This window comes from Hyaena hyaena, unplaced genomic scaffold (assembly GCF_003009895.1).
Source record: "Hyaena hyaena isolate Hyena2069 unplaced genomic scaffold, ASM300989v1 scaffold_138, whole genome shotgun sequence".
In the NCBI taxonomy this organism is placed as follows: Eukaryota; Metazoa; Chordata; class Mammalia; order Carnivora; family Hyaenidae; genus Hyaena; species Hyaena hyaena.
The window spans coordinates 1,337,802-1,355,121 of NW_024080770.1; the positions used below are offsets into that span (position 1 = coordinate 1,337,802).

General features: G+C 36.9%; 1 protein-coding gene across 1 annotated transcript in view; it reads left to right on the top strand.

Moving 5' to 3' along the window:
- Positions 1-17,320, top strand: part of DTNB (dystrobrevin beta) — a 232,700-nt gene that overhangs the window by 20,722 nt on the left and 194,658 nt on the right. Inside the window, 3 exon segments of the mRNA XM_039238291.1 lie at positions 1,480-1,547; positions 10,049-10,129; positions 15,600-15,813. Coding sequence (XP_039094222.1) covers positions 1,481-1,547; positions 10,049-10,129; positions 15,600-15,813 — 362 coding nt within the window. The 5' untranslated portion in view covers position 1,480.

A 17,320-nucleotide genomic window follows, 5' to 3' on the forward strand; every position in this document is an offset into this window, starting at 1 on the left:
TCTAGGCTCTGAGCTAGCTGTCAGCACAGAGCTTGACGTGGGGCTTGAACACCACGAATTGTGAGTTCACTGGAAGTTGCTTACTGGAAGTCGGACTCTTAACCGACTGAGCCACCCAGGTGCCCCTCAAATTTGTTTTTTACTCTACGACTTAGATCTCATTAAATTTTTGCTGTTTCTAGTTGCTTTTTCTTTGGGTTTCTTTCCGTCTAAAATTCTGTTCTCTTGTGGGTAAATTGTTAAGTAACCATCATGTGTTGAAGCCTACTTGGTAACCTGTCAATGATCTAGGAAAGGGTCAATCTTAATTATCAAAATGTTAGTTGTAGAATGTTAAGGAATGTATTTACATTTTCAATTTTCTTTAGGATACTATTTGTAACTAAACTTTGCTGGGCACTTTGTCTTAATGGATATGTAATTTGTATAGCCATCATTTAATTTGTGATTCTAACATATTTGAGAATATGTTATGTAAATCACTTCATGATTTACAACAGTTTAATTTGCTTAGGGAAATTGTTTGGCTTATGCTCTTTGTCTAAATATTTTTTCTTCACAGAATAAGGCAAAATTCAATTGAAATTATTAGAGATTTTGCATCAGTAGGGTCTGTGCAATGGGCTGTTTGTTTTTTAGCTTTTTAAGTGTAGAGATTTGGCTGTATGCATCTAAAAGCTACAATTATGTAAGAAATTTAGTGAAAGGGTTGGGATTTCACTCTACTACTTTGGTTTGTGTTAGCAAAGTTAGTGTTAGCAAGCAAGTTAGTGTTCTTTTCCAGGCTGTTTCCTAATTTATAAAATGGGCATAATAATAACCATACCAGTGTCTAGGGTGGTTGGAAGGGTTAAATGAGGTAATGCATGGAAAGAGTTATTAAAACTCTTATTAAAACTCTTATTAAAACTCTATTAAAGAGTGACAGCCTAGGTCTGTCAACCTAAACTCTTATCATGTGATAAAAACTTACCTTTAGGGGCTCTTTGAGCTTGGGGGATAAATACCTTTTTTGTTTAATATTGTTTAGTATAAAAAAAGAAGATTTTACTTATATCTTTTATGTATAAGCTAATAACTATTCTTACATTCTTTACATTAACCTTTCATTATAATTATTTTCTAAATTATACTTAGTAACATGTTTATCTTTGTAAACTAGTAGGGATATGGGAAACTGTGTCTCAGCTAATCCAGGACTCTGCAGAGAAAATAATCGAAGTTAGAAAGAAGACATAGCTCCATATTTTCAGCACAGGAAGCAAGTGTATGTGCTCATTTAATTATTGACTTTGTAATAATTTTAGAAGCTTTCAGATAAAGGGACAGTGATTTTTCTTTTTCTATATCAGAGTTCACTTTGTTTTTGCTGATACTCTCTTAAATGTGCACATACAACTTGGTTTTTCATAATAGAAGGATAAGCTCTTGGTTGAACTTCAAATTACAGTGGGTTATTGTATCTTTCTTTGTCTCTAGGATGATTGAGGAAAGCGGGAACAAGCGGAAGACGATGGCAGAGAAGAGGCAGCTCTTCATAGAGATGCGTGAGTGTTGAGTGCTTCTGGTGCCCTTGTTTGTATGTGTGGGGATGCCTTTTTTCTTTTTCTGATCAAGTCACATCTTTAATCCTTAGCATGTTCCAAGCTTTAGAAAAGAGAAGAAAGGGAGTTAAAGAATGAGTCGTAGGAACTCAAGTCAGAGCATATATTGTAATTGAGTTGACTTGAATTTCTTTCTTTCTTTCTTTTCTAAAATATTTATTTATATAAGTACCTACTCCCAACATGGGACTTGAACTCATGACCCGGAGATCAAGAGTTGTATATTCTTCCAACTGAGCCAGCCAGGTGCCCTGACTTGAATTACTTTTTTAAGTGAGATCATGAATACAAAGCAGAAATATTACCTAGCATATCTGTGAGTTAAGGCACACCAGTCAGTTTATTTATTTATTTATTTTTAAGATTTTGGTTTTAGGTAATTGCTTCACCCAAGCTGAGGTTAAGAGTCACATGCCCTACTGACTGAGATAGCCAGGTGCCCAAAGCACACCAGTTAGTTTAGACCTCTTGCTGTAACTCCATTGTTAATATGAACTTGCAGATGGTGATAAATAATTCATGCATTATATAAATTAGCTTACACTAGATACAGATTCTGAGGTATAGAGGACTGTGCTATAACTTAGAGCTATAGGAATAATTAAAAGAACAAATGTATAATTACTTTAAATACGGTTTTAAATCTTGTTAAAGAATTATATTCTTCTATAAAACTCAAAGAAAAAGAAAGATGGCCAAGAGGAGTGGGTCATTTCCTAGTATTTGAATGATTATTTTGGTCTCCGATTACTTGTCTATGTGACCTTGACTAGTGCATCCACACTTGGTGGACCACAAATTCCTTTGCCATGAGATAGGGTTATTGGTCTGTACAATGATCATGATAGCTTTTAAAAAGCATTACTCTCCTTTCATTCCCCCAATGTTATCTGCATTTGAAGATTTTAAGAACTTCTAGACAACTTCAATAAAAGACCCATTCTCATCTCAAAAAAAAAAGCATTGCTCTCTTTTTAAAAAATGAGATCTTACAAGGACGCTTAACATGAGAGTGTCATAAAATTGATACTGCTTGGTTGAAGAGGGGAGGCAAGAGTCCTGCCTGAGATAGCCCCTAAAGTACTTGTAGGATTCTAGAATTCTGCATATCACAGAGTAAAAATCAGTAGATAAAGTCTCAGCAGCCTCTTTCAACAATCAAGATATTTTAAATCATTAGAGTCTTAGTAACGGGAGACAGTTTGACTTAACTCAGATCTATGTTGTCCTGTCAAGCATAAGCTAGAGAAGTATTGAAGATGTCAGAGAAGAAACGTTGGCATTGGGTGGACAGTCAGTCCAGGTGATCTTTAAGTTAGAGTCCTGTACTTCTGAGTCTCTCACTGAGGGACATCTAAACCAGACACCCTGTAGTCCCTTCCCTCCACGTCACCTTCCACCTCACCTTCCACCTCCAGAGAAATCATAAAGTGCAGCTGAGTTTTACCTCATACGAGACTCTTAAATTGTCTGTTTCTCATGCCATAGTGGCTTTAATCCAGGCTCTGCCATCAGACTATCTGTGTTTGGATCTTGGCTTCCTCATTTACTGGCTGTATAATCTTAGGTGAGTTACTTAATCTCTGCTACAGTTTTCTTGTCCATAAAATGAGAATAGTATCTATTCCATAGAATTATTGTCAAGATGAAATGAGATAATGTCAGGCACTTAGCATGGGCACAGAATAGTCAGTACTTAATGCGATTAGCTGTGTTTAGTATTTTTATTATTGTTACTTTTCTGTTAAACTAAAGCAGTCTGTTTCAGGTCCTGGGTTAATGTGACAAAATGTAGTCACTGACTTTTCTCCTATTGCTTACACTTTGGCAAGGGGAAACAGACAAAATAAGGAAACCAAAGAAATAAGCAATAATTCTTGATATTAAGAAGTACTGGGTGGAGGGGTAGAGGAGGGATGCCTGAGTGGCTCAGTTGGTTAAGCATCTGACTTCAGCTCAGGTCGTGAGTTTGAGCTCTGCATTGGGTGAGCTCTAGCCCCACTTCGGGTGAGCTCTGGTTCTCCCTTTCCTTCTCTCTCTGTCCCTCATGGGATTCTGTTTTTGTCTCTCTTTCTGCCCCTCACTCACTTGTTCCCTCTCAAAAAAAAGAAGTCGGGAGAATGAGGGGTGGTACCTGGGTGAATCAGTTGGTTGAGTGTCTGACTTTGACCCAAGTCATGATCTTGCAGTTGTTGTGTTGAGCCCCGCATGGGGCTCTCTGCTGTCATTGCCAGCCTGCTTTGGATCCTCTGTCCCTCCTTTTCCTGCCCCTCCCCCACTCACATGCACTCTCTTTCAAAAATAAATAAACATTCAAAAAATAAAAAAGAAGCGCCTGGGGTGCCTTCAGGAAACAAACATGGGCATGTGAGAGAGTATAGGGAGGGCAGATATTTGGAATAGATACTGGGTTTTCTGGCAAGAATTGGGTTTACTGCTTAGTGAATGTTATTCTGACACATGAGTGCTGGATAAATTACCATTCTCTGGAACAGACTCGAGGATGTAGACAGTCTGGAAGATATTTCGTACGGTTTCTTGTCTCCCCTGTCTCTTCATGGGAAGAATTGCATCAGTGGCAGCGGTATCTGTCCTGCACTCTCATTTTCAACACCCCCCAAATCTCCGGTTCATCCCCTTCTTTGGCTGCAGAACCGTCTTTTGCCAGCCTTCTTATACGGTCCTACCTTCTAGGTTTTGGGTTGATTTCATGTCAATTTTGAATCCAGTGATCTTTCTCCACTCTTTTATTAGTCTCAATGGGTAATTAATAGATTTTTTCTTAAAAGAGACTTCACTTTTTTAGAGCAGCTTTCGGTTCACAGTAAAATCGAGGGGCAGGCGTGGAGACTTCCCATATAGCCCCTGTCTCGACACATGCACAGCCTCCCCCATTATCCACACCCTCCGCGAGAGGGAATGCTCATTAAAACTGATGGGCCTTGTTGACAAATTGTAGCACCCAAAGTTCCTAGGTTACGTGAGGGTCCATTCTTGATGTGGTACATTCTATGAGAGTTTAAAGGAAGACAGTTTTGATTCTTGTTCTTGAGATTCTTATACCCCTTTTTCATTACGTACCTGCTCATTAGGATCTCTGATATTATAAGAACAGGAATAGCATCCACCCTTGTCTTGTCTGTCACTTTAATGGGGACAGATGTAATACTTGACTACTAAAATGTATTTGTTTCAGGTTTTGTACCCTTTATCAGGTTAAGGAACTATTTGTAGGTTACCAAGAGTTACTACTATTATTTTCTTCATTCTCTATTTGTTATTTCTTTAAATTATGAACAAGTATCGAATTTTATCAGATGTTTTCTGCTTCCCTTGAGATGAATAGATTTCTCTTTTACTCTGTAAATATAGTGCTAGGGCTGGCAGTATTTTCCTTAAAGGGTCAGAAAGTAAATATTTTAGGATTTGCAGGCCATATGATGAGTTCTCTGTCACAGCAACCGAACCCTGCTGTTACAGTATGAAAGCAGTCATAATAATTTAATAATTTTAGATAGGTTGTATTTTTTTTTCTGTGTGACTTTATTATTATACCATCGTGATACCTTTCTATGATCTTCTTAAGCTTTTCTGTTTTTAGACTGTATCTTTAAATTCATATGAAGAGCAGTGAAATTAGTTTTTTCTTTCTTTGTTTAATATTTTCTCTGATAGACTCTAAGTACCATGAAAATAAGGATCACGTCTCCTTATTGTGGTAGACCCAGTAGCTCGATAAATATTTATTAAAAGAAGAGTGGAATAAACTACATAGAAGTAATTTGGTAGTTTATAATTCTTACATGATATAAAATTACGAGGAAAAATTAAAGGTGATAAGTTAGAACCGTAGTTTGCAGCTCCGGAGCTAAAGTAAAAGCTCTCTAGGTCAGATGATAAAATGCGGACACCAGGCCTCCCTCCAGTCTCAGAGATTGTGATTTTATTTTTTCTTTTCCAGAACTTTATCAATTTTACTGGTCTTTTCAAGGAACTTTTGGCTTTTGTTGGTCCTCTCCATGTATTTTTGTTTCTTCCTCATAATTTCATTCTCTTGTGTTTATTATTTTCTTCTTTCTATTTTAGGCAATTCTGTTGTTCTTTTTCTGCCTTCTTATTTTCATACTTTGTTTCTTTCTTATATAAGCACTTAAGAACTTCTTTCCTATGACTTTCTATTTTTGTGCTCCGTATGTTTTGATATATGCCATTTTTATGATCACTTCTCTGTTTTTTTATTTCTGTTAGGAATTATTTACAGTACTCTTTTAAAAAATTTGCAAACAAATGACTTTTAATTAAAAAATACTTAGCCTAATTGGGATCGAGAGATGTTCTAGAATCTTTGAATTTGGTGATATTTTTTGTTACATGTTTTTTGTAAATATTCCATGTGTGCTTGAAAGTAATGTGTATAATTTCTGCATTATTTAGATCAAACCTGTTACATGTTTTATTCAGACTTTTTTTGTCCTTATGGATTTGACTCCTTAATTACTAAAAGACGTTAAAAATCTCTGCTTTGATCATAGATTTAAAATTTGTTCCTTTAGTTCTCTCAATGATTGAAGCTTTTGTTTGTAGATGCGCAGGCATTAAATGTTACATCTACCTAGGCAAATTTTGTCATTATGTAGGTACCCTCCTTTTCTAGTAATATGTTTTGCTGTGAAGTCTGTTTTGTTGTTATTAGTATGGTGGCATGAACTTTTTTTTTTTTGGTTAGAATGCCTTGTATAGTATCTTTTCATTCTCTTCAAAAACTTTCTATAGCCTTATGTTTTGTTCGTATCCCCTGTAAACAGCATAAGCTAAATTATTTAACAACCACCATTGTGACTGACAGTCTTTGCTTTTTCACTGAAGAATTTATTGTTTAATTTTTTTATGAATACAGATATATTTCATTCTTCCATCTTGTTTTGTGCTTCAACTGTGTCCTTTTTTCTCTTCTTCCTTTCTTGCCTTGCTTAGACGAATTGAGCTTCCTTCCTTACATTCTACTTTTCCCTCTTCTTGGTTGTGAGTTTTTGTATTCTTTTCCTATTCTTTTTGTGGCTACTCTAGAAATTCTAACATCAATTAAAATGAAGTCCAGAACTTACCGATATTTGTAACTTTGTTCAAAGTAATACTGGAATATAATATTTTACAGCACCTCTTTTATGAAAGACATGCTATTTTTAGGATTAACTTTTTAAAAATTTTTAAACATTTTTTTATTTTCTGTTTTTAGGGAGAGAGGAAAAGAGTGAGCACAGGAGAGAGGCAGAGGGAGAGAGAGAGAGAGAAAGAGAGAGAAAGAGAGAGAGAATCTTAAGCAGGCTCCATGCTCAGCACAGAGCTTGATGTGGGGCTTGATCCCATGACCCTGGGATCACGATCTGAGCTGAAATCAAGAGTTGGACACTCAAATCGACTGAGCTGCCCATGTGCCCCAGTTTTATCTTTTTAAATGCCACAAGTTAGACTTTACAGTTCTTTTGTATAATCAATTTTGTTTTTGTCTAATCTATTTATTACTATCTTTGCCTGCTCTTAAAATTTCAATCTAGGTGTGTCTGGGTGATTCAGTCAGTTGAGCATCTGACTCTTGATTTCAGCTCAGGTCATGATCCTAGGGTTGTGGGATTGAGTTCCACGTTGGGCTCTATGTTAGGTGTGGAGCCTGCTTAGAATTTTCTCTCTCTCCCTTTCTGCTTCTCTCCCCCTCATACACATGCTTTGTCTTTCTCTGTCTTTCTCTCTCTAAAAAAAAAAATAAATAAATAAAATTTAAATCTAAATCTAGGTGGAGCTAGTCATGTGTTCCTACCATTTCCCTTTGTGGTATTGTTTTTTTCTTTTTTTTAAGTTCACCCCCTGAGAGAGTCACCACTCTGTGGTCTGTACCTTCCTGTCCGCTGGGACTTCTGGCTTCATCTCTAGTCCCCAGGGTTTCTAATTGTACAGCAAGAAAAAAATAAGGAAGTCATTTATGTTTATATTTGTTACTTATTCAGACTCATTCTCTTGAAAAGTTTTTTTTTCCTTATTAAAAGTGGTTATAAGTTTTCAGACAATTCAGAAATGTTGCCATACTTAGATTCATTCAGTTTGTAATTTCTTCTCCCCTTTCTCCTCTCCTCCTCATCTCTCAGTTAGAGGTCTTTCTAACAAAATACACTTACTTTCTTGCACCTCTCGTGGTCTGCCAAGCACCTCCACCAAATCCTGTGGCTCCCACGAACATGGTTTGGAATCCTATGCTCTACCTGAAGAAGGCTAAATGTATCATCATGCTTACCTGGAGAAAGAAGTTGGCTTCCCTCTACTTTTATCATCCTTCTGTATCAGTTTTTCCAAAATTGTATAGTTTGTCTGATACTTTGACTTTACTTGGTATGTTTTTGGAAGGAAGGAGATCAGTCTTTTATACCAGCAACATAGAACTTCCTAATTTTCAGTTATTTATCCATTCAGCAAATATTTCAGGAACTAGTTTTATATGTCCTACTTTTGGGCATATAATAGTGAACAACACAACAATAAAATGGTTTCTGTGTTCATGAAACTTAGTTTCCTGGACATGGAAATAAGGAACGATGGGGCAGTAGGAGCCATGATTGGGGTAGCTCAGCAGAGGGTGGGGAAGGGGGAGGGTCCAGGAAGAGATCTGGGAGGAAGTCACATCTAGGCTGAGTCCATTCAGTGATGTGATGAAGAAGGAGCTGGAGCAGTAAGTAGCACTTACAAAGGCTCAGTTGAGAGGGTTTGGCATGTTTGGGTAATTATAGGTAGCCCATACTGATTGGACTTGGGTGTGAGGTAGAATTTAAGAGTTGTATGAGCCAGATCTTTTAGTTGAGTTGGATAGTTATGTTTCCCAAACCTAGCTTGATTATCAGACTCTCTAGACTGAAGATTCCAGGTTCCCCAGGAGACTCTGATACAAGCTGATACAATGAAACCCATCCATTTCATTCTTTGCTTTCCTTGGGATTTGGTTGTATTATAGAAGTTGATATCCTGTTCTCATGAATAAACAGAACCATAATAAAGAAAGAGGTCTAATCCTTTCTTATCCTTTCCCTCTACCTCGTGGGTACTCAGTATTTCTAGCTTGTCTCCTATGTATCCAGGAGCCTCACTGGTCTCCCCCCACCTGTGGCTAGGGTTCTGCCCGTAACATTTCTTGATAAGCTTGATACATACTGTCTGACATATTAGTATTAAAGGGACATTTTCGTGTCTTTCTTATAATGAAACATTCTCAAAATAAATGATGATGAAATGAAGAGTAATCTCTTCTAGTTCAGAATACCCAAAGGGATAATCATTTCAGTTTCTTCACTGGGGGCTTTCTGTTCTATTTTTTGTGTGCCCAACTACCATATTTTATGATCAGTAAATCGACATGACATTTACATAAGGGACATTTTTAAAAAGTGAAGGCTATTCTTAGACCAGTGTATGAGGGTTTTACTTATAGAAATCAGGAAAGGGGACTGCTTCAGAAGACGGTAAATGTATGAGAAGTTTGAGAACCTGAATGGTTGAATGTTGGCACATGCATTCGTGTCATTCATTCAAATCATGGCATAAGATTTTAATAAAGTTCTAAAGTTATTGATTATATCTTAACTTGTAGAAATTATTTTGGGATTCAGACTGCTGTTAGATTTTTTTCTTTTAAATGATGTTATGGCCAGGGATCCCTAGAATTTTTGAATCCTGTGCCATCCCACTGTTACTTTTTTTCCACTGGGTTTGGAGGGATGTATTTTCACAGGGTTAAAAAAAATGACAAAGGAAAACAGTGATAATTAATTCTTGACTAGCACCTTAAACTTCAGAGGAAAGATTTCTGGCAAATTGGGCTGGAGCTTGTGGTTTCCCATTACCCTCACTAGTTCGCTTTGGACTCATGTGCTATTTGCTCTATGCCATTTTGCAGTACCTAAATCTGACTCTAACTGCCCTAGAGAAAGAACCTGAAGAGAGTGAGTTACAAACCATATGTACTGACTTTTTCCTATAGTTACTTCTCCACTGGTAAACATGGCCTAATAAATGTCTAACTGTCTGATCGATCAGATTAGTAATCTTTGGTTAGCTGGGGATGGAACTTTCCTTTCCCAGCTTCTCACACTAGTTCTCCTGGTATTTCTCATATAAACGATAATGAAGGAAAGATTCACTCTAGTTATGTGTGTTCTCCCTCAGAGTTTTGTTAGGCTGCAGACAGGGTACTATAGGCAGAACTGCTGGCATGGTGCCGGGCATGGAGCAGGCATGAAGAAGGAGTGCCTAAACCCTTCCTCACCCCTTTTGTTTTCTCAGAAGAAAGCCTAGTTGCCATGTTATATATAGCCTGTGCCCACGCTGTGGAATAGAGTCACTTCCCAGCATTTAGAAATGAAACGGTAAGTCCCGCTGACATCTGTTGTTTACCCTTTTTTCAGGTGCTCAGAATTTTGATGTTATACGACTGTCAACTTATAGAACAGCTTGCAAATTACGATTCGTACAAAAGCGATGCAACCGTAAGTCATTTCCACTAATTTCTGTGTTAGCTGGATAGTGCTCTTGATAATATAAAAGAAAAGGTTTTAGTATCTTTTAGTTCTGTTGTAATGTTAACTGAATTATTTTTGTCTTAAATGTTTATTAAAATGTAAGCTTTGTCATGGAAAGGACTTGTCCCTCAAAATGTTTACTCAACTCAATAATGTAATTGGTTTTGATGCTGGCATAGTATTAATGTTCTTTAAATGGGAGAATTGCTTTCTCCTTCTCACCCTTTTAATCGGCTTCTGGAAGAAAAACAAAAACATTAGTGTTTTGATAGAGGTGTAATAAATTAATTATCTTGATTAAAATGAATACAACATGAATAGGTTTTTTCTATAAGCAATCACTCCACAGTTGCTACTTATAAAATAAGTAAATAAAAAATACATATGTATATGTACAGATACATATATGTACACACACATGCATATAAAATCTTTTTTTAGGGGCGCCTGGGTGGCTTAGTCTGTTAAGCGTCCGACTTTCACTTAGGTCATGATCTCACGGTTTGTGGGTTCGAGCCCTGCGTCGGGCTCTGTGCTGACTGCCAGCTCAGAGCCTGGAGCCTATTTCAGAGTCTCTGTCTCCCTCTCTCTCTGACCCTCCCCTGCTCACGCTGTCTCTCTCTCAGAAATAAATATTTTTAAAAAATCTTTTTTTATTAATTTTTTTATGTTTTTATTTTATTTTGAGAGACAGACAGAGAGCGAGCGGGGGAGGGTCAGAGAGAGAGGGAGACACAGAATCTGAAGCAGGCTCCAGGCTCTGAGCTAGCTGTCAGCACAGAGCCTGACACAGGGCTCGAACCCATGGACTGTGAGATCGTGACCTGAGCCAAAGTTGGACGCTTAACCGACTGAGCCACCCAGGCACGCCATATAAAATCTTTCTTAATTTCCATGAAGATTAACTTGTGACAGAATTATTTTACTTTTCTTAGTTTTCACTTTAGTTTTAGTCCTGATTTTGGCATTTACTATAAACACGTGATGTTGGATAAGTCACTTTATATCTAAATACTTCTATTCTACTCTGTTACTCAAAAATCCTAGTATGAAATTCTTTCTAGAGAGTTCACCCTGCCATCTTCGACTGAAGTCTTTGGTTTTTCAAAGCATTGTTTTTCAAATGATGGGTTCTGACCCACTAATGAAATCATTCTGATGGACTGTAGCCAGAATTTAAAGCATGTAATAGAGAAAAAAAGAGAAAGAAAAGAAATCAGAACACAAATTATATGGTAAGACTAAAAGTATTTTGTGAAACTTCTGGGTTTTTTAATATATTTAGAAGTGTGTGTGTGTGTAATATATTTCTGTGGGTTGTGGTAAAAAAGTTTGAAAATCACTATCAGAGCAACTACCATTTTAATAAATCTCCCTGTAATTATTTTTACAGTAAAAGATGCTTTGTTCTAGAAACTTTGTTTTGTCACATATGATTTTTTTTTTTTTTTTTTGAGAGAGAGGGAGAGAGTGTGCATGAGCCTGGGAGAGAGGCAGAGGGAGAGAGAGGGAGAGGGAGAGAAACTTAAGCAAACTCCATGCCCAGTGTGGAGCCTGATGTGAGGCTCAATCCCACGACCCTGGAATCATGACCTGAGCTGAAATCAAGAGTCAGACACTTGGGGCACTTGGGTGACTCATTTGGTTAAACGCCCTATTCTTGATATGGGCTCAGGTCATGACCTTATGGTTATTGGGATTGAGCCCTGTGTCAGGCTCTGTGCTGACAGTGCCATGCCTGCTTGGGACTCTCTCTCCGCCCCTTCCCTGTTTGTACTCTTCTTCTCTCAAAATAAATAAACATTAAAAAAGTGGAAGAGCCAGACACTTAACCAACCATGCCACCCGGGCACCCCTCACATGTGATTCTTTTAATCAACCTGAAAAAAAATTTTGTGGGTATATAGTTTACGTAGGAGTAAAATTTCAGTTTTATCCATATGTATGGTCTGTTGTTCTTTACAAGGTTTAATGAAAAAAAACAACCTTTTTTCTTCACTATCCCAAAATCTTTTCCTCATACTCATCAGAAGAAATGTATAAGAATGTTCACAGCAGTTTTCTTATATGGTTTTAGACTCACGTGTTCCACTGCTCTGTCTGTCCTACCAGTAATTGCTATTATAACTTTGTAATAAGTCTTAATATCAGAGCAAGTCTTCCTACTTTGTTCTGTTTTTCTTTTCCAGATTGGGACATTTTTGGCCTTTTTATATTTATTTTCATATAAATTTTAGAATCTAATTATCAATTTGTACTAAAAATAAACAATAAAACAACACTGCTGGGATGTTTTCCATCTTTACTTTTTTTTTAGTTTATTTATTTTGAGAGAGACAAAGACAATGCAAGTGGGGAAGGGGTAAAGAGAGGGAAGAGAGAGAGAATCCTAAGTAGGCTCCATGCTGCCAGCACAGAGCCCAATGTGGGGCTCGAGCCCACGAAGCAGTGAGATCATGACCTGATCTGAAACCAAGTTGGACCCTTAATTGACTGAACCACCCAGGCACCCCTCTTAATTTCTTTTCATAATTGTAATTTACATATAGTAAAATTTATCCTATTTTAATGTACAGCCCTGTGGCATTTTGTTGAGACTGCATGGAATCTATAGATTAAGTTGGGGAGACTCGACATATTTCCAATATTGAGATTGGAATTGAGATCCAGTGAACACGACATATTCCTCCATATATTTAGCTCTTTAATTTCTGCCAGTTATATTTATAATTTTTCTTTTTTGTGGAGATGTTTTACTTTCTCCATTGGATTTATTCCTAAATCTTTGATGAATTATGATACTATTATAAATAGTATATAAAATTTCATTTTCTTTTTCTTTTTTATTTATTTTCTTTTGTTAAAATTTTTTTTAACGTTTATTCATTTTTGAGAGATAGAGACAGAGGATGAGTGGGAAAGGGACAAAGAGAGAGGGAGACACAGAATCTGAAGCAGGCTCTAGGCTCGGAGCTGTCAGCACAGAGCCTGATGTGGGGCTTGAACCCATGAACCACAAGATCATGACCTAAGCTGAAGTTGTATGCTCAACTGACTGAGCCATGCAGGTGTCCCTTTTTTTATTTTTCTAAACGAGAGAGGGAGTGAGAGAAGCGGAGGTGGGACAGGAGGAGAGAGAGAATCTTAAGCAGACTCCACGTCCAACACACACCCTGATGTGGGGCTTGATGTCACAACTGTGAGATCATGACCTGAGCCCAAATCAAGATTTGGATGCTTAACTGACTGAGCCATTCAGGCTCCCCTAAAATTTCATTTTCTGTTACTAATATAAATACAGTGGCTTTTATATCTTGACTTGTCTCTAGCAATCATTCTAGACTCAAATATCAATTTTTCTAATTTATCTGGAGAATCTTTGATAATCTATGTGTAGAATTTAATCATTTCTGAATAATGACAGTTAAATTTTGTCAGTATCCATAAAAACTTACATGGATAATTACTGCCTATTTACGTTGGCTTAGGACCCAAAGTACAATAGAAATGATGATAGTGGGCATTTCTTTTCTTCTCTCTTTTTTTTAGTTGAAGTACAGTTAATACACAATGTTACATTTGTTTCACATATACAACATAATGATTCTACAACTCTGTGTTATGATCTGCATATCACTTGTGCTGCCATCTGTCACCATACAATGCTATTGCAGTACCATTGACTATAGTCCCTGTGCTGTACTTTTTATTCCTAGGACTTGCTCATTCCCTAACTAGAAGCCTGTATCTCCCATTCCTCTTCACCCATTTTGTCCATCTGCCCACCCTCTTTCCTTTGGCAAAGACCAGTTTGTTCTCTGTATTTATGGGCCTGTTCTGTTTTTTGCTGGTTTGTCCATTTGTTTTTTATATTCCACATATAAGTGAAATCATGTGGTATTTGTCTTTCTCTGTCTGACTTACTTCACTTACTATATAATACCCTCTAGGTCCATCCATGTTGCAAATGGTAAGATCTCATTCTTTTTCAAGGCTGATTAATATTCTGTTCTACATATATGCCACATCCTTTTTATTCATTCACCTATTGATGGACACTTAGGTTGCTACCATATATTGGCTAATGTAAATAACGATGCAGTAAACGTAGGGGAGTATATATCTTTTTGAATTAGTATCTTTGTTTTCTTTGGGTAAATACCCAGTAGTAGAATTATTGGATCATGTAGTATCATAATTTTTAATTTTTTGAGGAACCTCCATATTGTTTTCCACGGTGGCCATACCAATTTACATTTGATGGTGAGCCTTTCTTATCTCATTCACATATCAGAGGAAAAACTTTCAATCTTTTACTTTTAAGTAATATGTTTGCTGCAGTTTTCTGTAAATACCCTTAATCAGATTAGGGACATTCCCTACTATTGTGTTTTTTCATTTCTGAATGTAAGGTTTATTTGAAAAGTGGGGTTTTTTGATGATTTCTTACTTAATCTCATTTTGATCAGAGATTGGTTTATTTGAAAAGTGGGGTTTTTTGATGATTTCTTACTTAATCTCATTTTGATCAGAGATTGGTTTATATTGGTTTATATTACTTGAATCCTTTGAAATTTGCCTGGATTAGCTTTATGACTGAAGGTAAGGTCAATTTTCAGACTGTGGTTTGTGCTCTTGAAAATAAAGCATATTCAGTAATCACTAGGGGCAGTATTTCATATAGTGCCCATTATGCCTACTTTGTCAGCTGTAAAGTTTAATTGTCTGCATCCACACATACAAATTGTATGTTTCCTCTATCACTTACTAAGGGAAATGTGTTAATTTCTCCCACTAAGGTTGTGAAGTTTGTCTCTTGAGGTTCTGTTAAATTTTCTAATATATATATTTTTGATGCTATTGTAGGGGGGGCAAAACTTTACCTTTACCCTCTTAGGGTCTCTGGTTGGGCCTGGGAATTAAGTTGACATAGACTGGCAGAAGAGCACGCAGAGTTTTCCCCATACCTGGGAGCCCCCATAGGAAGATGAAGACCTGAAGGAGTGAGGAGGCCTATGTGCTGCTACACGAGGGAAGAAGGAGGAGCAGCAGTTGTGACAAAATAACTAAAATATATGGGAAGACTCCAGGAAGATAGGTTATTGTAACAAAGTCTATGCAGACTTCTCTTGGACTCAGTTCACTGTTTCTGGGGTAAGAATGTTTCTATCCCCTTGGAATAGGCAGGGCATCTTCCACTTGGGAGTTTATTTCCTGCTTTCAGGAAAAAGAAGAATTTAGTATGACCTTCCTGGCACCTGCTAGTTTTCAAGTGTCTTTAGCTCAAAATAGTCCTTGTGGCAAAGTGGTGTATTTTGGGGTCCTATTCTGCCTCCCTTCACTATCCTATTAGATATAAATATATGAAAAGTTCTTATATCTTTCTGATGAAATAAAACTTTTAAATTGTTGACAGTTTATTTTCCTTGTGTTTCAGTCCATCTTGTTGATATCTGGAACATGATTGAAGCCTTCCGAGACAATGGCCTTAATACACTGGATCATACCACTGAGATCAGTGTGTCCCGCCTCGAAACCGTCATCTCGTCTGTCTACTATCAGCTGAATAAGCGCCTTCCTTCTACTCACCAAATCAGCGTGGAACAGTCCATCAGCCTCCTCCTCAACTTCATGATTGCTGCATAAGACAGGCTAGTACCTTACATGTTTACTTAGTAATCCTTCATCCAGAATGTCTTGCTGCGCTGTCAACTTAGAATCACAGTTAAAAGGGAAATTACTCCATACTTCCTTCTAAAGACTGGTTAAATGCCAGAGTGACTTACTATCACATATTAAACTTTATAAAATTATGGAGAATCATAACACTGAGACATAGTGTTTGGTAAAATTATAAGTACCTTAGTATAGCTGTTTTCTATCCAGAGAAGTATAGGTGAGTTGTGAATTTGATTATGAGACCTTCTATTTGACCTTGAAACTAACTTTTCCTTACCCTGAAATAGTAAATGCTTCTTGACTCTAGTCTTGTTTTCTTCTCTGTATGTTTAGGATGCTATTTTAATTTTTTTCAGTGCATAACATTGTCTTACACACCTTTTAACACTAGAAGAAAACTGTTTATTTCTGTATTTATTTTTATTTATTTTTTATTTATTTTTTTATTTTTAAAAAAATTTTTTTTAATGTTTTATTTATTTCTAGGAGACAGAGAGAGACAGCGTGAGCAGGGGAGGGTCAGAGAGAGAGGGAGTCACAGATTGAAACGGGCTCCAGGCTCTGAGCTGGCAGTCGGCACAGAGCCCGACGCGAGGCTCGAACCCACGAACCGCGAGATCATGACCTAAGTGAAAGTCGGACGCTTAACCGACTAAGCCACCCAGGCGCCCCTCTGTATTTATTTTTAATGTTTATTTATTATTGAGACAGAGAGAAGCAGAGCACGAGTGGGGGAGGGGCAGAGAGAGAGGGAGACACAGATTCCAAAGCAGGCTTCAGGCTCTGAGCTGTCAGCACAGAGCCTGATGCAGGGCTTAAACTCACGAACCATGAAATCATGACCTGAGCTGAAATCAGGTGCTTAACCGACTGAGCCACCCAGGCACTCCAGAAGAAAACTATTTAAATGTACTCCAAATTAAAACAAATAATTTGCTATATTTGTATCCATGGAGAATTAAGCTGGTATTATAAAAAACAAAAAAGATAAAAATGATGGAAGCATAGAAGTTAATGTTTGTATTCCAGGAACCAAGACTTTAGAATTTTGATTTCTGCTATACTGTTGACCATCCAGTTTGATTGGGTTAATTCTTTCTGCTTCCTTTTTTCTCTCTGTAGACCTACTTTTAGTTCATACATTTGTAAAATGCTATTATTTATTATACTTTATAATATTGAAGATTCTGACAATGGTAAAACTCTGCAGGTGACAAAGTCAAGTCACAGCATAGATACTCAGTAAATTTGCAACATTTTTATAAGTTGCTATCAAATTAGGTATTCCATCCATTTAATAGAAAATTATTTTAGGAAACTTGAATTTTTAAAACAAGTGTACATATGAGACATAACTCCCAGAATTTGAACGCTGTTTTTTAGTAATTTAGATTAGTGAATCCATAAGGTTAATTTTATACTGTCCAAGGAATGACTCTTTTGATCTGAAGACCTTAGTAAAAATGGTTTTTCTGCGGT